General features: G+C 36.3%; 1 protein-coding gene across 1 annotated transcript in view; it reads left to right on the forward strand.

Moving 5' to 3' along the window:
- Positions 1-22,195, forward strand: part of UBE2K (ubiquitin conjugating enzyme E2 K) — a 71,046-nt gene that overhangs the window by 28,436 nt on the left and 20,415 nt on the right. Inside the window, exons 2-4 of the mRNA NM_001078671.1 lie at positions 3,473-3,566; positions 10,024-10,082; positions 21,433-21,515. Of these exons, the coding sequence (NP_001072139.1) occupies positions 3,473-3,566; positions 10,024-10,082; positions 21,433-21,515 (236 nt within the window). The remainder of the gene's footprint in view (positions 1-3,472; positions 3,567-10,023; positions 10,083-21,432; positions 21,516-22,195) is intronic.

Genomic DNA, 22,195 nt, shown 5'->3' on the forward strand with positions numbered 1-22,195 from the left:
GGTTATTAACTTGCCCAAGGTCACATAGATTCTAAGTTTTAAACAAGTTACACAACACTAGCTTATAGTTAGTGTTTTTTTCTTTTTTCAGTCTTTTTTAGGGCCGCATCCGTGGCATATGGGAAGTTCCCAGGCTTGGGGTCAAATCAGAGCTGTAGCTGCTGGCCTACACCATAGCCACAGTAATATGGGATCTAAGCAGTGTCTGTGACCTATACCACAGCTCATGACAACACCAAATCCTTAACCCACTGAGCAAGGCCAGGGATGGAATTCACGTCCTCATGGGTGCTAGTCGGGTTTGTTACCTCTGAGCCATGGCAGGAACTTCTGTACTTAGTGTTTTTATGATAAAATCTTGCTGTTTTCAGTTCTTTCCATGAGAATATAAACTCCAAGTAGGCAGGGACTTCATTTTGCCATGTAGTTGTTTCACTGACACTTGAGATTGCTTTCTGATATGTAGTAGATCCTGAAAATTGTTTGAAAGAATTTTGTGATGATGTCAGTTCATCAAGGTACTTAACCTTGGGAATTTATTAGAATTGCTTTAAATTCTTCACTGTTGCTTATTAGCAGTAATGTTCATTTATTTACAACTTCCAAATTAACTACAACATTGTATGCCATTTTGCATACTTTATGCATGGGTCTCTTAATTAAAAAGCGTATTTAAAAATTGTTTACTAGGAGCCATAGCTGTTGTTCATCTCTTTTCCTTTTATGTGTTGGAAATGCATTGGAGCCACAAGGAAACAGCAGGAAAACCAAGACTACCAGAGATCTCATCACTGTGTGTTGAGATGAGTTGGTAGAAGAAAGTATAGAAAAACAACTTTCCAGCTGTCCTCAGAAAAAATGTAGTATAGTGATAACACAGCTCTTCAGGATTCATCCAGAAGTGTCAGCATCTTTGGTTGTTGTGGTTAACACTGAAAACACATTTTAAAATTTATTTTTAGATATTACATTTCCATTCTCAGCTTGAAAATAGACCTGTGAAATTAATTTTATAAAATAGTGTTTTGAAATCAAAGGTTTTCATAATTAATATTGTCAGGAGAGGGGTAACTATGCTACTTCTATCCAGGAAATTTTCATTTAGTTCTGAGGTGTATTCTCGATTTACAGTATTAAAATTGAGGTTAAATGGTAAGTGACTTACCAGAATTAATACCACAAACAAGTGGTGGAACTGGGAATCAACTCACATCTGACTCCAGATACTTTAACTAATACTGTCATTTTGCTGTTTTCCATGTTTTCCTTACTATTCTTGAGTTTTAAGTGGGATTTTAAGTTAGTTTATGTGGGCAGAGGGATTGCCCAGTTATGGATTGTAGAATTGTTGGATCTTTAAAGTAATAAAGGATTGTTGCATGATGGAAAAATTAAGCTGTGAAAAATCTTTGTCTTTTTTAACTTTCCATTTTCTTTTTATCTTTAGTGATGTGCAGATAAAGAGTCTATTCTAGGGTGTAGAATGCTTCTTTACAGTTAAATTCATCATGATGGTTGTATTTTCTTGAGCAGATTTAGTAAATGTTTCATAACAAATAGTATTTCTTTATCTAGAGTGAAAAAAAAGACTCATTTTTCTCTGAATTATAATTTTGAAGGAGTAAAGATGGAGGTATAAAAATTAATTGTTTATCTAGCATTTTACTAACCAGACAGCTGGGGGCAATCTGGTAGGTAGCTTTTCTGATTTGTTACTTCTGTCTTCCTTCAAACTTTAGTCTAATTGAGTCTTTAAGTATTCTGCCATTTTAGGCTTATTTACTTCTTTTGGGGAAGGGGGTATTGTGGGAAGCTGTAGAGAACTTTGAAAGCATTTATGATGTACAAAATCTGGTTATTCTTGTTTCCCTAAGAAATCTTAGGGGAGAAGAGTAGATGTCTGTAGTTATGCTTTTGACTTCTTAAATTGGTCACTGAAAGACCAGTGCCTCTGATTTTCATTTTAACATTATTCATTCCTATGCATCCTGGACAAATATTTTACCATTACTAAAATTTTACATTCCATCTTCTACTGCAAATACCAAGGATAATAAATAATTTTTTAGGACACAGGAAGAAGTTCTTCATTATGCACATTTATAATTAAATTTATTTTGGGGGTTAAATTATCTTCAGAAAAATATGAAATACTTTAATTTCAAATGTAAAAAAGGGTCATGAAACAAACCAGTACTAGTTAAAATGCATAAAGTAAGTTTTAATCCTATGTTCTTATTAAAAGATAAATTAGTCATATGAAATCTTTAAAATTTGGGTCTTAAGTTATATTTTTCTGTATATAACATTCTGTGCTAAATTTATATAGAAGAAAAAGTAAAAATGATGTCTTCTGCTGTGGGTATGGGGAGGAACTCAGGGACCTTAAAACAATAATTCTTGCGCTGTTTCATCCAGTAATAAGCAGGTTTAAGAAGTAGATTTAAAAGCAAAAATTTACTCTTGAAATCTTGCAAGGCCTTCTTTCATAAGAAAATGTTCACTTAGGTAAAAGCATGGAATTCTAAAACATAATTATATTAAGGATTTATGTTTTAAAAAATTGAGAAAAGGGAGGAGGCATTGTATTAGGTGAATAGAAGTGTAAGATACTGATAGAAGTCACAAAATGTAAATGGTGAGCCCCTTTGCAGACAGGTACTTGTGAGCATTAATGTGAAGCCCACTGGGGGTTTTCTGGATTGTGATCACCATTTACTGTGAGAATAGGTTGTTAAAGATTATTGAGAGATTGAAGTGATAATGTTGATATGAAAATACTTTGAGAAGTGTAAAGTACAAAGTCAGTAGAGGTAAATAAATTTAAGATTAAAATCTGTTTTGAAAAGTAAATAATTGCCATTGAAGTAAACTAATAAAAACAGGAAGGCATTAGAAGATTCTAGTGAGGCATGTAGATTTCAGGAATTTTTGTGGAAAGGGAAATTAATTAGATGCTTAGAGCTTTCATCATCTTCACTGATGGTGTAATATTTCAGTTAACCTAAACATCTAGAAATTCCAGTGAGAGCTTGTAGCCTAAAAGGCTTTTAATGACCCTGAATTTTCTATCTGTCTAGATAGAGCCCATGTAGCCCCGGGGGTATTATATTGCAACGTTCATCTGCAGATGAATAGCATTATCACTTTGGATTAATACATGTATAATTGGCAAATATAAAATAAATGTCTGCTATTTTTCTCTATTCCTATAAAGTCAGCAAGGCATTGTATTGTTCAAAGTGGTATTATGTCATTAAAAACATTGGAGTTAAAATTTGTTAGTATTTTTGTTTTAAATATTCTTAAAACTGGCTACTTGAGTTCTGGAAAACACAGATTACTATTTTTACTAGAGCAGATAAGCTTATGAAAGAAGTGGTTTCAAAATTTTTTATAGGTACTATTTTAATAAAAATAGGCTTTTTTTCTTGCTGATATAACTAACATTTATTTTCTGTTTATTTTTAAGACGAGCAAAAATCAAATTAAAGTAGATCTTGTAGATGAGAATTTTACAGAATTAAGAGGAGAAATAGCAGGACCTCCAGACACACCATATGAAGGCAAGTACTTTTTTCTGTATCAAAATAATTGTGCATATTAGACCTTGTCTGAAACATTAAATCAGAATAATCTTAAGCTTTTATAATCTACATGAAAGGTAACTTCATTTGGCTTAAGGATATATATAGCAATTTTTAAATAATAAATTTATACTTATCTAGATTTATTTTTCTTACTGAATTTTAGCTATTTTTTTTTATTTTCCCAAAATACATTTAGTAGAGCCAAGTTACAGGTTATGTTAAGTTAGAATTTAACAGTATGAAACATCGAGCATGTTAAGCTTAACTTACATGGACTCTCAATTATCCTTCATATGGTATCTATAACAAACCTTGCCTTAAATTTTTGACTGATAAGATGCTTATTTTTAAAGAAAAGCTCCTCTTCCCTGTTTGTCATTTAGCATTTCATTCACTCATGTCTTCATACAAATTGTATTCCAAATACTTAATTTTCTTTATTCATGAAAACTTTGTTTCAAGACGTACATAAAAGAAAGGAGGCAGCTTTGCTAATTCTGTAGCTACTTTAGACCATGGAATTTGGTGATAAGATACAGAAAGAAGCTTTCTAGCTTTTAATTTCCTCAGGCAAATCTTCAGTAGTTAATATTATTGTAAATTTGGGTTATGTAGCATAGCGAAGTTTCTTTCATATAATAGGCAATTCAAAAAATTTTTAATAGAAATCATGTAACAGAATTGGTAGTAGTAGCAATTATTGAGTTCTTACTAATTAGAGGCTTACATGTATTTTTTCATTCAATCTTATGAGGTAAGTACATTATCACTGTTTCATAGATGAAGAAACATAAGCTCAGGGAAGTAACTTGTCTAGACATCTCTTTAAGTAGCACAGCTGAGATTTGAGACCTAATAGCCTTTGACTTCAAAGCCTGTGTTTCCAGTCACTTTGTGCTTTTGCATAAATCAGGATTGGCTGAATATTAGAAGTGGTGGTTGTGTCTCCTTTGAATGTAAAACGGTTCTATAATTCTGTAATGAATAGTTATTCAAAATTTTTCGGAAAAATTAAATATTCTAGACTTTTTCTTTTCATTCAGATTTTTAAAGACCTTAAAATATGTAGCATATTCTATGATTTTTTTTTTTTTTTTTTTTTTTTTTTTTTTTTGCCACACTCACAGCATACAGAAGTTCCCTGCCTAGGGATCAAACCCACACCACAGCAGTGGCTTGAGCCACACAGTGACAACACAGGATCCTTAACCCACTGACCCACACAGGGACTCCACATTCTACTAAATCTTAAATGATAAAATGTTTTCTGTTTTAATAATTCATATGAGCCAACCTTAGATTAAATTTTTGATATTGTTTTGTTGAGTGCCTCCTATATACCAGGCCTCATCTGGATGCTTTCATGGATGCTATTAATTGAGGTTAGTCCTTTTGATAATCATTAGATGGAAAAGAGATCTCTAGTTGCCTTATAAAAACCAAGTTCATCTTTTATAGCAGATGTTGTATGTAATAATATATACTAGCTTCTTCTTAAAGGCAGACATTATAAATATTCTTGAATTATTTTCTTTACATTCAGATTTTTTTTTTTTTTGCCCACCCCCATGGCATGCAAAACTTCCTGGGCTAAGGGTTGAACTTGTGCCACAGCAGTGACTCAAGCTACAGTAGTGACAATGCTGGATCCTTAACTGCTAGGTCACCAGGGAATTCCCTCCAAGATGTATCTTTAATTTTATTTTTATTTATTTTTGAACCGCAACTGAAGCATGAGGAAGTTACCTGGCCAGGAATCAAACCCATGCTACAGTTGTGGCCTGAGCCACAGCTGTGGCAACACGGGATCTTTAACTTTCTGTATACCACCATGGGAACTCCCTCCAATCTATATTTTTAAAAGATAGTAGGGCAGTAGTATTATCGCCCTAGAGCTCTTCCAGCAAATTGATATTTATAAACAAGAGACCTCCAAAACTAGGCAGAATATTTATTATTATTACCTTTTACCAGCCCTTAATAAAGGTACATGAATTTTTTTTTAATGGACAACACACTTATTTGTAGGAGATTTAAGTTATACTACATTCATTAATTAGAAACAAGTTTGGTTTTTGTTTTTGTTTTCTTTTTCTTTTTATGGCTGCACCCGAAGCATATGGAAGTTCCCAGGTTAGGGGTTGAATTGGAACTGCAGCTGCCAGGCTGCACCACAGCCGAAGCAACACTGGATCTGAGCCACATCTGTTGACTATGCTGCAGCTTGCAGCAATGCCGGATCCTTAACTCACTGAGTGAGGTCAGGGATTGAACCTGCATCCTTGCAGGCACTGTGTCAGGTTCTTAACCTGCTGAGCCACAGCAGGGACTCCAAGTTTGGTTATTTTTAACTGCTTATTTCTGCTGCTGCCTCTAAATGAGGCATTAATATTTGATAAGATTAGTTTTAATATGCTTCTTGTGTATATATTTGAAGAAGATTAACTTAAATGGTATTATTTTTATCATAAAACTATTGAGAAGTTCATTTTGTTTAGGAAAAATGTCATTTCAGGGCATAAACTTAGATACTTATAAAAAATACGAGCAGGGATAAAATATTTTGATAATATTTATTGCAGTGCTCTTGTTAGTTTTTGAGGGTTAAAATAAATCTCAATAGCCAAAGCGAAAGTTTATATGTGGAATGTTAAATTGTTAATAACCATCATAAGAAATAAACAACAGAATTCAATAGAACATTGTAAATCAACTATAATTAAAAGATTTACAAAAAAAGAAAGGCAGCTATTTTTTAATTTTCTTTTTTGGCTACCCCATGGCATATGGAGTTGCTGGGCCAAGGATCAAATCTGAGCCACAGTTGCAGCTGTGGCAACACCGGATCCTTTAATCCCCTGTGCCTGGTCAAGGATCAAATCTGTGTCCTGTCATAGCAGATTTGCCACTGATCCTGACTCCTAGGTAGCTGTTTTATGGAGTGTTAAAAGTAATCAGATTGAGTAAAAATTATCATATTGTATAAGTCAACTCAGTTTTCTTCTTTTGCCTTAATGGCTCAGTGGCAGAGGAACAATTTAGTTCTTGAGCCTTTCTGCCTAAGAGTTGTTTTAAATTTATGGAATCATTGTTGATATTTTTTAAAAAACTCATTCCTATCTTCTCTTTGGATTAAGTTAAAGATTATAAATGTTTGATATTAAAAGCTGTTTTACAAGAAGTAAATTTTTTCCCCCCAATTTTGGCCACCCTATGGCATATGGAGTTCCCAGGCCAAGGATCAGATCTGAGCCACAGCTGTGGCAACACTGGATGCTTTAACCCACTATACTGCAAAGAAAAAAACCCCCCAAAAAACCCAAAACAAAACAAGGAAACACTATGCCTGGCCAAGGATCCAGCCTGAGACCTGGCGCTACAGAACTACCACCAATTCTGTTGCACTGTAGCAAGAACTCCAAAAAGTAAATTTTGTATAGTGAAAGCTATTAAGATAAGGAGAATGTAGTTATCTTTAAAACTCCCTTAATTGTGTTGCTCTGATGTATTTCATATAATACTGTGGTTAATGCACCAGTGGTTATGTATTGAAAATTGTCAAATAATGCAAGACAGAGCATATTAATAGCATATGGAATAGAAGTAGGATTTGAGAGACTTTAGGGTCCAGTATTATTTATATATTTCTGAGCTCTCACACTGCTCCTAAGAGATTATTTTAGACATTCAAGAAAGGAAAACTTTGTATGAAGGTTATAGAAACAGTAATTGGGAATTTAATTTAAAAAGTAAGGTTCATAGAAAGGAAGAAGAATCTACATATTAACTCAGGACAAGTTTGTTATACCTATATTTGAAGCTAGCATTTATAACTCTGAACAAAAACATTTATCTGTATACACAAAAATTCCCTCAGATAATCTTCTCTTACCTGTCATTTTTTGCTTCTTTTGACAACTTTCCTTTCTGTTTCACTGTTGCCATGTGTGCTTTGAGTGAGGTCTCTAGTTCAGCTTGTACATCAGTCAGTACAAGTGTGGAATTCTATTAAAAAGAATAAGCAAGAAAAGAGGAATTGGAACTAAAAGGGCTTGAAGAAAGTGGTACCAGTGAATTACTTGTTTGTTTTTTTCCCAGATCTGCATTCATCTGTTCCTAACAATGGAGGAAGTAGCAGAATATACTTAGAATTGAGTGTATGGAATTTTGAGTTAATAGTGCTCCTAGTGCATAGTTACTGTTTTTGTTTTTTATTTTTATTTTTATTTATTTTTTGGTCTTTTTGCCTTTTCTAGAGCCGCTTCCTGTGGCATATGGAGGTTCCCAGGCTAGGGGTTTAATCGGAGCTGTAGCCAGGGGCCTATGCCAGAGCCACAGCAGCGTTGGATCTGAGCCACGTCTGCAGCCTACACCACAGCTCACAGCAATGCCGGATCCTTAACCCACTGAGCAAGGCCAGGGATCGAACCCGCAACATCATGATTGCTAGTTGGATTCGTAAACCACTGTGCCACGATGGGAGCTCCTGTTTTTTATTTTTTATTGTGGAAATTTTCAGATATATGCAGAAGACAGATAGTATAATAAAAACTCTGCCTGGGAACCTCCATATGCCGTGGGAGCAGCCCAAGAAATAGCAACAACAACAACAACAACAAAAGACAAAAAGACAAAAAAAAAACAAAAAACAAAACAAAAAAAAAAACTCCATGTACTCATCAGCCAGTTGTTTTTGTTTTTAATTTTTGCTTTTTTTAAGGCTGAATGTGCAGTATCTGAAAGTTCCCAGGCTAGGAGTCAAATTGGAGCTGCAGCCACTGGCCTACACCATAGCAACACAGGATCCGAGCCACGTTTGCAGCCTACACCACAGCTCATGGCAACTCCAGATCCTTAACCTACTGGGCAGGCCAGGGATTGAACCCACATGCATCCTCATGGTTACTGGTTGGGTTCATTACTACTGAGCTACAGCGGAACTTTCATCAACCAGTTTTAATAACTATCAATGCATGACCAGTCTTTGATAAAATTTATCTCTTGATTATTTTGAAGCAAGTCCCAGACATGATTTCATATGTAAATGTTTCACTAGCACAGTTTTATTTGCTCTATTTTGGAATAGTGAATGTTCTGTTAATGGATCATAAAATCCTAGGATTGGAAAGTTCCTTACAGTCGGGATTCAAATCTGTCATCCAGTGCAAGGCTCCCCTGTCAGAGTTTCCTGAGAGGCAGTTATCCTCCCTCTTGAATATCCCATTTATGAGAAGCTAGATAATTTTTTTTTTTTTCTTTTTTGGCTGTGTCTGCAGCATGCAGAATTTGCCAGGCCAGGGTTCAAACCTGAGCCACAGCACTGACAACACTGAATCTTTAACCACTCAGGGAATTCCCAAACTTTGATACCTATTTAGCTGCTAGTTGTTCAAGATAACGTCACATCATACAGAATGTTGCTTTCTGTTTATATACTACTGGCTAAAACAGTCTCTTCAAAAAGTTTTGTATTTTGTGTACTCATTAGAGGAAGAGACTAGGTTTTTTTCTTTATGCCTATCTCTTGTCTTACTGTTGAATTTTATTTATTTATTTATTTATTTATTTATTTTTTGTCTTTTTGCTATTTCTTGGGCCGCTCCTGCGGCATATGGAGGTTCAAGCTTCGAATCGATGGAGGTTCCCAGGCTAGGGGTCGAATCGGAGCTGTAGCCACCGGCCTACGCTAGGGCCACAGCAACGCGGGACCCGAGCCGCATCTGCAACCTACACCACAGCTCATGGCAACGCCGGATCCTTCACCCACTGAGCAAGGCCAGGGATCGAACCCGAAACCTCATGGTTCCTAGTCGGATTCGTTAACCACTGCGCCACGACGGGAACTCCTATTTTTTTTTTTTTTTTTTTTTTTTGTATTTTTAAAATTTTAACAAGAGGTGTTAAAATTTTAGTTTGGAGCACAAATTAAAAGTTTCGGACAGTTTTGCATTTGAGAGTACTGGCTAGAAGTAGATTTTTTTTTTCAGTTTATAGCATAATCTGTATCCTTTTCTTCTGTACCATCTGTGTGCCCTTATACCTCCCGACTTTTTTTTCTTTAAGTTTTTCTATTTCTTAGCAACTCTTATCAGTTTGGACTAAAGGAAGCAAAAGGAGATAGAACCTGTGCTGCATAATTATTTAAGTGAAGTCTTTGGCATTGGGTTGTCTGTGAATTTAATGTATTCATCCATCTGTAGCCTGATTATTCACTGATAAACTAATAACAGTTTTATAAAATGGGTATTCTGTATGCTTTAAATGACCTTTAAATTAAAAACTAGTGCTTTTATTTCCTTTTTGGGTTTCAACTATAAAATAAATCTGTTTTAAGTGACTATAGAATAGTACATTTTTAAAAGTTCTGTCACTATATTTGGCTTCATATATTTGAGATGATCAGCATTCTAAACTTTCTATTTTCATTTTTTAGGAGGAAGATATCAACTAGAGATTAAAATACCAGAAACATATCCATTTAATCCCCCTAAGGTATTGTAAGCCTGTTTTTTTGCATGAACTTCTAAAATATATTTCTTGGTTCATTTAATTAGTATATTTAGTACTTATTAAAATTACAGATTTTCAAGTTGCTTACTGTGCAGATTTAGTGTGGACAAGATTTCAGGTAGTGACAGATGGCTTGCTTCTGGAATTGGAATGAGACAAGCTTACTCAGAAGCAGCTAGTAATGGCTCTAGGTAGGAGTAGGATGTATATCTGACAGTGGCTTAAATTCTAGGTCTGGAAAAATATGCAGTGTTCCCACATTTAGAGAGTCTTTATACAAGTTCTTATTCATCTCAAAAAAGTATATTTTTTAGGGAAGAGTGTATTCTGAATTCAACAGTTATTTGTGTACTTAGTGCCAGTATAAATATTTAAATATTTAATATTTAAATAAATAAGACTTGTTCTGTCCTTTCTTTCATGGAGCTTATTTTCTCTGGGAAAAAAAAATTAATGATCAAATCATTGCAACTGTGATGAATGTTAAAACAGGAAGCAGAATAACCTAGGATTGTATATAATAAAGGAAACTAACCTAAACTTATTTTTTGATTGAATAGCTTCCTTTATGTTTTAACTTTTGCTGTCATCACCATTTTAGTTTAGGCATTTAGCTTTGTTACTTCCCCTATTTTGCCTATTATTTAATCACCCTTTGATCTTTGCCATTGCTGTTCATTCTTTGAAGTGCTCTTCTGTAAATCTGCCTAAAGAGCAGTGTTGATCATGTTTCTTTACTTGTTAATAGTCTAAACTCCTTAGCTGGACATTGAAAAGCTCTTATAACTTGATCCCAGTCTTTTCTGTCCTAATCTGCCACCCTCACTCATAACATAGGTCTCATTTTCTAGCCTAGATTATTTGCTAACTTGTATTTTAATGCTTATTCTCTCACACTTTCCTGGCATTTACACTTAAATCATTGTCATAGTCATTTAAAATTCTAGTGGTTTTTTAGGGTCTAGGTAAAGTATCGCTTTCTCCATTAAGCTGTGCCTGTTGAAATGTTTCTCCCTCTACTTTCAGAAGTATTTTATATAATTTATGTGGTACCAACACAATTGGAATAGTACCAATTAATGTATTATTTGGGGATATGTATCTTTCACTAGCTTTTATGCTTCTGAGGTCGAACACCATGTCTTATACACCTTTGTATTTTTTTTTTAAGTTTTATTGACATATAATTGATTACAGCTTTGTATTTTCTGTGCTCCTAAAAGCATGGTGTTTCTTGAGCATATGGTAGTAATCATTTAGAAAATGAATCCAAATTCATTCATTCAGTCTAATGATTGTTCCCATTTAAGAATAGACACGAGGAGCTCCCGTCATGGCTCAGCTGTTAACGAACCCAACTAGCATCCATGAGGACGCGGGTTTGGTGTGGGCCTCGCTTGGTGGGTTAAGGATCCATCATTGCCATGAGCTGTGGTGTAGGTCGCAGTCACGGCTCGGATCCTGCATTGCTGCGACTATGGTGTAGGCCAGTGGCTACAGCTCCAGTTGGACCCCTAGCCTGGGAACCTCTGTATGCCATGGGTGCGGCCCTAAGAAAAATTAAAAAAAATATATACACGGTAGTGGAAGTTCTAGGATGAAGTTGAGTCACATACCAGTTTGAGGTGCCTGTTATTGTGTTTATGTACATCTGTTTTTTGATAAGCCTGGTTAATTTTTTTAAATTGTAGTAAAGTATACATAATGTAACATTTACTATTGTAACCCCTTTTTTAAGTGTGCATTTTCAGTGGCATGAAGCACATTCACATTGTTATGCTTCTATCACCACCATCCATTTCCAGAATTTTTTCCTCTTCCTTACTAAACAATAACTCTTTGTTACCCTATGCTGGTAACCACTGTTATACTTTCTGTCTATGAATTTGACTACTCTAGGTACCTCATTTAAGTGGAATCACGATATTTATCCTTTTGTACCTGGCTTGTTTCACTTAGCATATGTCTTTAAGATTCGTCTGTATTATAACTTGAATCAGAATTTCATTCCTTTTTAAGGCTTATTAGTATTCCATTGTACATGCACACCACATTTTGTTTATCCCTTTAACTATTGATGGACATTCTGGTTGTTTCTGCCTTTTTTTTATTTTATTTTATTTATTTATTTATTTATTTATTTATTTATTTTTGTCTTTTTTGTCTTTTTTTTGTTGTTGTTGTTGTTGTTGCTATTTCTTGGGCCGCTCCCGCGGCATATGGAGGTTCCCAGGCTAGGGGTTGAATCAGGGCTGTAGCCACCGGCCTACGCCAGAGCCACAGCAATGCGGGATCTGAGCCGCGTCTGCAACCTACACCACAGCTCACGGCAACGCCGGATCGTTAACCCACTGTGCAAGGGCAGGGATCGAACCCGCAACCTCATGGTTCCTAGTCGGATTCGTTAACCACTGTGCCACGACGGGAACTCCTGTTTCTGCCTTTTAAGCCTTGTTGATTTTTTTTTTTTCTGTCCTGTTATAAAAGAAGTTTGTGTTTGTTGTAGAAATTTGAATAATGAAGTATTTTAGGGCTGCCCTCACAGCATATGGAGGTTCCTAGGCTAGGGGTCTAATCAGAGTTGTAGCCACCACAGCAACGGCAGATCTGAACCGTGTCTGCAACCTACACCACAGCTTGCAGCAACGCCAGATCCTTAACCCACTGAGCAAGGCCAGGTATTGAAAACCTTCGTCCTCATGGATTCTAGTCAGATTCGTTAGCAGCTGAGCCACAACAGGAACTCCAATTATGAAGTATTTTAAAAGAATATTTTTTCAGTGTTACCACTTAGAAATGACCACTATTAAGCACTCATCTTATAACTCTGATTTAATTTTTATCCTCATTCAGGTTACCCTACACTGGATAATCAAGGTTGTCAGTGTTGTTAGAATGAGTAGTCGTCACTTGAGGTTAATTTTTTTTTAATGGAAATAAAGAGGAAGAAAGAAAAGATCTCAAGAGAGATTACTCTCAGCCATTGTATTTTTACTATAAAATAATGAGAGGAGCAGCTTTTGCTTTGTGCTAAGAATTTTATATACCTCTCCTGAAATAGTTTTTTAATTTTTTTTTCTTTTTTAAAGGCCGCACACACAGCATACAGAGAGATTCTCAGGCTAGGGGTTGAATCGGAGCTGTAGCCGCTGGTCTACAACACAGCCAGATCTGAACCACATCTGCAACCTATACCACAGCTCATGGCAACGTCAGATCCCTAACCCACTGAGCAAGGCCAGGGATCCAACCTGCGTCCTCATGAATGCTAGTCAGTTTCATTTCTGCTGAACCACAACAGGAACTCACCCTCTCCAAGTATTATAAAGATTAAAGTTTTGGCACAACATTGTAAACCAATTATACCTTTATTAAAAAATTAAAAACGGAATGGATAAGCAATGAGATCCTGCTGTATGGTACTGGTAACTATACCTAGCCACTTGTGATGGAGCATGATAGAGAATAATGTGAGAAAAAGAATGTATATATATATGTGTGACTGGGTCACTTTGCTGTATAGTAGAAAATTGACAGAACACTGTAAACCAACTATAATGGAAAAAAATAAAAATCATTTTAAAAAATAAAAAATAAGGGGAAAAAAAACTTTTTTTCCCAAGCAGTGGAAAAAAATGAAAAGGAGTTGGGGGTTCCCTGGTGCTCAGTAGGTTAAGGATCCAGCATTGTCACTTCTGTGGTTCTGGTTTGATCCCTGGCCCAGGAACTTCTGCAAGCCTGGACACTGGAGTTAGTCCATATAAAAACAGTATTTTAATAATTCTGTGAAACATTTTTCACATTTTTAGCATCTCTGAAATCAAGGTACATCTTTCAGTGGGTGTCATGTCATAACTTAATTGGCAGAGTTTTTTCTCTCTCCAGATCTATAAACTAGTGCTATATTGATGGTATCTGAGATTTAATGAAATACAGTGCTTGAAATAGTGCCTGTACAGACTAAGCACACTGTAAATATTAGCTAGTGTTAATCATGACTACCACCCTAAGACACCCTTCTTCTTTTTAATTTTTTTTATTTTTTGCATTTAAGAGCTGTACCCATGGCATATGGAAGTTCCCAGGCAGGGGTCAAATCAGAGCTACAGCTGCTGGCCTACACCACAGCCACAGCAAGGCCAGATCCGAGCTGCATCTTCAATCTGCACCCCAGCTCATGGCAATGCCAAATCTCTGACCCACTGAACAAGGCCAGGGATCAAACGTGCATCTTCATGGATACTAGTTGGATTTATTTCTGCTGTGCCACGATGGGAACTCCTAAGCGAGCCTTTTTGAAGTAGTCCATTGGCTTCTCTCTGCAACATCATTGTGAAATACGGTAGCATTGATGCTTAAATTTCCTCTATAATTTGAAATTCTCATACATTGCTGATGAGAATGTAAAGTGTTGGACTGCTTTGGAAAATAGTGTGGTCAAAATGGTAAACATAGCAGTTTTACTTCGGTATCTACCCAATAGAAATGAAAAGATGTGTCCAGGAATTTCCCGATGGCCTAGTGGTTAAGGATCCAGCATTGTCACTGCTGTGGTTTAGGTTACTGGTGTGGCAAAGGTTTTATCCCTGGCCTGGGAACTTCTGTTTGCCATAGGCAAAGCCAAAAAAGAAAAAGAAAACATGTAGTCATACAACCTGTACACAGATGTTCATACCATCAGTGTTTATAGTCACCAAGAAGTGGAAGTGCTCTATATGTCCATTAACTGAGTGAAAAAATAAAACGTGGTATATCCATATCATGGATTTGGTTATAAAAGTGAATGAGGAGTTCCCATCGTGGCTCAGTGGTAAACGAATCCGACTAGGAACCATGAGGTTGCAGGTTCAATCCCTGGCCTTGCTCAGTGGGTTAAGGATCAGCCGTTGCCGTGTGCTGTGGTGTAGGCCAGTGGCTATAGCTCCGATTGGACCCCTAGCCTGGGAACCTCCATATGCCACGGGAGTGGCCCTAGAAAAGGCAAAAAGACAAAGAAAAAAAAGAAAGAAAGAAAAATGAATGAAAGTACTGATATGTGCTGTAAGATAAATGAACTTTCAAAATATCTTGCTGAATGAAAAAGCCAGTCATAAAAAGACACACAATGTATGATTTCATTTATTATGAATATTAGAAGAGGCAAATCATAGAGAAAAAAAGTAGATTGGTGGTTACTTAGGACTGGAGGAGTGTGGAGGGATGGAGTGTGACTGCTGATGGTTACATAGTGTCTTTTCGAGGTGATGAAATGGTTAGAAATTAGCTTTTGGTGATGGTTGCACAAATTCTGTGAATATACTAAACACCATTAAGTTGTGTGCTTTAAATGGGGATGGATTATGGTCTCAATAAAAATGTTTATTTCCCTCTCTAGTCTATAAATATCTCCAGTGATTGCATAGTCTTGGCTTTGTTTTAGGCACTTGATGCATTATTTCATTTAATCTTTGAAATCACTATTAACCCTTCTTTCTCTTGCCTTTTTTTAGAAGAATGAGAAAGGTAGACTCAGAACATAAGAACTGAGGTCTGTCTGATGTTTTTGCTACTAGCTCATGTTGCTCTTCAGGCCAATACTGTCTTAATTACAGCTATTCAATGTTGAGGTAGCTTAAAGATTCAGAAAAGTCTTCCTTCAATCAGCCCACCAAATTTGTCTCCCTCTGGCTTCAATTTTTTAGTTATAGTTGGAATTTTTTTTTTTTTTTTTTTAATGACCACATCTATGATATAATGAAGTTCCCAGGCAAGGGATTGAATCTGAACCACAGCTGTGACCTATGCAGAAGCTGTGGCAGCCCCGAATCCTTAACCCACTGTGCTGGGCCAGGGATTAAACCCAGGCCTCCCATTAACCCAAGCCACTGCAGTCAGAATCTTAACCCACTGCACCACCATGGGAACTCGTAATATTCTCGTATATATGGTACTCATCCTATTTATGGCATTAAGCTTTTGTGATAAATACTAACTAATTTTGTGATAAATGATAAAATATGTTCTAAATATGAGCTACATTGATTTGAATTTTTACTGGTTAGTAAATATAATGGAAAGACTGGGGAGGAGTTCCCATTGTGGCTCAGCCGGTTAAGAGGGTTAAGAACCTGACTAGTATCCATAAGGGTGCGGCTTCAACCCCTGGCCTTGTTCAGTGGGTTAAAAATCTGATGTTGCTGCAAGCTGTGGCATAGGTCACAGATGCAGCTTGGATCTTGTGTTGCTGTGGCATAGGCCAGCAGCTGCAGCTCCAATTCAGCCCCTAGCCTGGAAACTTACTTATGCTGTGGGTGCAGCCCTATAAAGACAAAAAGGAGTTGCCGTCGTGGCACAGCAGAAGCAAATCTGACAAGGAAGCATGAGGTTGTAGGTTCGATCCCTGGCCTTGCTCAGTGTGTTAAGGATCTGGTGTTGCCATGAGCTGTGGTGTAGGTTGCAGACACGGCTCGGATCTGGCGTTGCTGTGGCTGTGGTGTAGGCCAGCAGCTATGGCTCTGATTAGACCCTAGCCTGGGAACCTCCATATGCTGCAGGTGTGGCCCTAAAAAACAAAAAACAAACAAAAAACAGAGAGGAATAATTGTGTAAAATTCTTGCACAATTATGTTTACAAATGTTTAATATGTAGGCTTAAGTTTAACTTTAAGCCTTAGGTGAAAGTATTGAAGTTAGCTATTATATTTTCACAGCTGTGCAGCTAAAATTACACAAGATTGAAAACTTACATTGATTTATCTTAACATGGTCCCAGAGTATTTTCTATTTATTATTCTGGAATAAACTATTGACATGAAGAGCAGAAGGTTTACTTCCAGACAGAGAAGATAGATCTTTGAATCAGCTGAATATAGCATAGGAGGAATTTGATTCAGTGCATACATGCAACCAAAGTTTCTTTTGTTCTTTTTCACTTATTTTATTATGAAAAGAACACATGCTTTAATTTTAAAAATCCAATATTACATATGTACTTAAAGGAAATAGTGAGAGGCTCTTCTCATATACTTCATTGCCATTCCTCAGAAGGTGGTCATTTTTGTCAGATTGTTCTGTCCTTAAACATCTCTTAGGTATGTGCAAACAACAAATATACAAATATATATAATTAAAGAATATATATTCATATACACATCCCTTAACTTTTCCACAGATATTATCATACGTATTGTTTAGCACTGTCTGTCCTGTTTTGGGGGGGGCCACAGGTGCTGCATATATGGAATTTCCCAGGCTAGGGGTTGAATTGGAGTTGAAGCTGCCAGTCTATGCCTAAGCCACAGCAATGGCAGATCTGAACCATGTCTGTGACCTACACCACAGTTATTGGCATTGCTGGATCCTTAACCCACTGAGCGAGGCCAGGGATCAAACCCGCATCCTCACAGATACTAGTCGGGTTCCTTTCCATTGAGCCACAATGGGAACTCCTGCTTCTGTCATCTTTGTTTAACATAATGTGAATATCTCTCCATAATGGGTTATTTTTAAACAATTTTTTATTACAGTTGATTTATAGTATTGTGTCAATTTCTGGTATACAGCAAAGTGACCCAGTCATACATATATACATTCTTTTTCTTATATTATCTTCCATCATATTTAGTCACAAGTAATTGGATATAATTCCCTGAGCTATACAGTAGCAAGATTTTTTAAAAAATAAGCTGTACTATATATTCTATTAATGAAAATCTCATTAAATTAGGAAAACTCTAGCTCAGTGATTTGTCTAGCTGATGTATTGGAGATTAGTTTGTGAATTTTCCTCTTTTTACTTGGTATAAATATATTTTCATATGCGAAATTGAGGATAAATGTCAGTGCTCATAACCTTTAATGAGTCATCTCCTCTACACATGTGTATTTAAAATAAAATAGCATTTTCTTTTGTACAGTAAGTTAGTTAAAGCTGGTTTAATATTTTAACTTCCTTGAGTTCCACGCTTGAAACTGGAAATCCTGATGGAAATATGGGCTCATATCTGCCATGGAGTAGAAGCTGAAATGTTGGTTGAACTAAAGATCGCATGAATGTAGGATACATCCTGAAGGCAGAGATAGGATTACTGATAATGGTGTACCAATGTAGATAACTAAGAACAATCCACTTCCTTTACTTCAGTCTGGTAACCCTACGTACATAGTGTTGAGATTTTTTGTCTCTAAATTCTTTGAGTGCTACTCAAAGCTAATGAGTGTTGTCAGGTTACCTAGATGGTGCTAGTATTATTTCATTTGTGAAAATAAGGAAACTTGAATGGTTATTTATGCAAGTATTTTAGTACTGTAAACCATCCCATATCTCCTTTGTAATCAGGGTCAAATATGACTCAAGTGGATCATAATGAATGTCTTTGTATTGTTACTTAATTTCATACTTCCTTCCTTCCAAATTCTTTGATTCTACATTTTTGTTGCTATAGGTCAAGGATGGTAGCACTCTGAGAGAAAGTGACAGATACAGTGAATATAAATTGAGTATGGAATGATGGGATACATTTGGGTACCAAGATTAAAGGTTGAAAAAGACCTGAAAAATCGAAGAAAGGAGCTAGTTGATGGTAAAGAATAACAAAGAAGAGAGAAATAGGAGATAGAGAATGGAAGAGCACCCAAAGAACTCTTTATAAGACAGTTACTTAGATCTGTGCTGGGAATAATGGAGTGTCCCATTAAAAATTATTTTTATTCGATTATCTGCAAATTCATCACTTTTTATTCCTAACTGTAGTTTGTAGTACAAATTAAGATATTAATAATTAAAGTCATGGAATGCTGTGATACCCTTGAGTTATTGAAATTATGGCATACAGTTATTTTGTATCTTTATAAAGCTTTGAAGTCGATGCATGGTAAAAAGTAAGATGTCACTATATCTGTTATAACGAAAAGTTTGTTGTACATAAGCCCTATATGCCTTTATTTTTTGCACTATATTTGAGAAGAATACTGTTTAGCCTTATAATACCAGGTTTGTCGTAGTGTTAATTGTATATTCATTCAATTTGAGGCATTTGAAATACTTGGAATGCTCTAGTAAGCAAGAGAGACACCATGTCTTTTAGGAAAGACAAAGAATAAGGAAGAGATAATAGAATTGTGATCAGTACCATGACAAAGTACAGGGTACTATGGGAATAGGCCAGGAAGAAATGATTATAGAAGCTGAAACTTGAAGAATATGTAGGAGTTATCTAGGATAAGAAGTATTGAGATGTATTATTGAAAGAAACATATGAAGTCTCCGAGGCAAAGAAAAAAAAATTTATTTTATTTTTTTTGTCTTTTTTTGCTATTTCTTTGGGCCGCTCCCGCGGCATATGGAGGTTCCCAGGCTAGGGGTCGAATCGGAGCTGTAGCCGCCGGCCTACACCACAGCCACAGCAATGCAGGATCCGAGCCGCGTCTGCGACCTACACCACAGCTCACGGCAACGAGGGATCGTTAACCCACTGAGTAAGGGCAGGGACCAAACCCGCAACCTCATGGTTCCTAGTCGGATTCGTTAACCACTGCGCCACGACAGGAACTCCCTTTTTTTTTTTTTAATTTTTAAAAATGATTTGCTCTAAGTTCCTGTGTGACTTGGTGGGTTAAAGATCCGGTGTTGCCATAGCTGTGGTACAGGTTGCAACTGTGACTCAAGAGATATATATATCTATATATATATAGATATATATGACTTGTTGAGCATTTGCATGGAATGCACAGAATGTGGGGCGGAAGTGAAATTTGAGAGATAGTCTAGGGCTAATTTGAGAATGGGTTATATTAAAGGCAATGAGAAGTCAATAAAGGGCCTTAAGGAGAGTAGTGACCTGAATCAGGATTGTTCTAAAGGGCCATCTTTGGTTTTAGTGTGGGGAATGGATGGAAGGGAGCAAACTGACAGCAGTAAAATCAGTCAGCTGTTTAGTAAGCCAGGTAAAGAATGATAATCTCCTTTAAAGATAGGGTATTCTGTAGATGGAAAGAAGTAGATATTACTGAAAGCAGTAAAGTTATTCTAAGAATTGATCGGGTACAAAGTCTCCATTAGTTTTAGGTGTTTTGAAGCCATTGGTGACTTAAAAGTACTTTTTCAGCTGGCATTTAAGTTAGTGAGTATGTGAGGAATTAGAGGCAGGTAGTATAGACAAATCATAAGGAGAGAAGTAGAAGCAAATCTTTTTTTATCTTCTTTCCATAAGTAGCTTAGACTTGAAGCATATAAGGTACTTGAAACATAGCTTGGCTCATAGTAATTAATCTATTAAGTGTTAAAGAATTTTAGGAGTTCCCATCCTGGCTCAGTGGTTAACGAACCTGACTAATAACCATAAGGTTGCGAGTTCGATCCTTGGACTCACTCAGTGGGTTAAGGATCTGGTGGGGGTTGCTGTGAGCTGTTGTGTAGGTCATAGACGCAGCTTGGATCCCATGTGGCTGTGGCTGTGGCGAAGGTTGGCAGCTGTAGCTCTGATTCGACCCCTAGCCTGAGAACCTCCATATGCCACGGGTGCGACACTAAAAAGACAAAAAGACCAAAAAAAAAAAAAAATATCGTTAAAGAATTTTGACTTAGAGGACTATCATGTGTTGTCAGACATCATCATCATCCTCTTTCTCCTCCAAAAGCTCATAAATAAAAGCTTATGAATCTAGATTTCATTTCAAAGTGATCCGATAGAGTTAGCATTTCCACTTTGTTGATTTCTTATTCATGGAAAGACAAATAAGTAATTAGATCCTCAGAATCTGAAATCGGATTGTATGAGTTTGTAATTTGTTCTTTTGCTAACTACTTATTTGATGTTGGGTAAATTTCTTAAACTCTGAGCCTCATTGCCTGCAGATAATAGTAGGCCTTTAAATATTTGTTGACTTTTTTTTTTTTAAGAATTTAAGACAAAAATGCTACAGGAAAATCAGGACCAATCTTACAGTCACTTACTGCACATACTGATTTTGCTTGTTTTCTTACCCTTTTTCACACTAAGTAAATTGCCATTTACTATCTATGTTTTAACTTTTTCATACTACTTTTATCTATGTAAATAGTTTTAGTCCATGTTAAATTTATCATAGCATCTGACATTATGCTAGGTAACTTGTAAACATCTAGTAATTATTGGGTTTCTCTAAAGACAGCATTTATTATTAAAAGATTTAAAAAGAGTGTATGTCATTGACAGCATTCAGTTTAGTGAATACTTTGTCTTCTACTCAATGATGTAAGTATGTATGGCCTTTTTTTTTTTTAAACCCAAGGTTTACATTTTCTGGTAATTCTGCATAAACTATATATCTTTATTTCTGTTACTTAAAAACTTAAGTGTGCTTTATATTCTAGGTCCGGTTTATCACAAAAATATGGCATCCTAATATTAGTTCCGTCACAGGGGCTATTTGTTTGGATATCCTGAAAGATCAATGGTAAGAGATTTTGAATTCACTTTCTCTCTTCTGTCATATGAATTCGAAGACTATTTAGAGTGTTAAATGTGTACTTGTCTCAAAACATAAGCATATATCATACTTTCTCATATTTGGGCAATACTTTTTAAATAGTGAAGTCTTTTGAGTACATAAGAGAAAATACAGTTGAAATTGGAGTCTTTTTGTTGTTGTTGTTGTTTGTTTGTTTTCTTTTTAGGGCCGAACCTGCAGCATATAGAAAGAAGTTCCCAGGATAGAGGTCGAGTAGGAGATATAGCTGCTGACCTATGCCACAGCCATAGCGACGCTAGATCCAAGCCTCATCTGTAACCTACACCGCAGCTCACAGTAATGCCGGATCCTTTAACCCACTGAGCAGGGCCAGGGATTGAACCTGCATCCTCAAGGGTACTAGTTGGGTTCGTTACTGCTGAGCCACAACTAGAACTTCTAGTATTTTTTTTTTAATGGCTGCACCTGGGGCACATGGAATTCCTGGGCCAGGGATTGAATTCAAGCCATAGCTGGAACCTATGCCACAGCTGTAGCAACACCAGATCCTTTAATCCACTGTGCTGGGCTGGGAATCGAACCCATACCTCTGCAGTGAACCAAGCTGCTACAGTTGGATTCTTAACCCACTGCTCCACAGTGGGAACTCCAAAATTGGAATCTAT

Source organism: Sus scrofa, chromosome 8 (genome assembly GCF_054392235.1).
Source record: "Sus scrofa isolate SSC_HxYL_T2T_F1_AM1 chromosome 8, Sscrofa_HxYL_maternal_Yorkshire_Landrace_v2.0, whole genome shotgun sequence".
Taxonomy (NCBI): Eukaryota; Metazoa; Chordata; class Mammalia; order Artiodactyla; family Suidae; genus Sus; species Sus scrofa.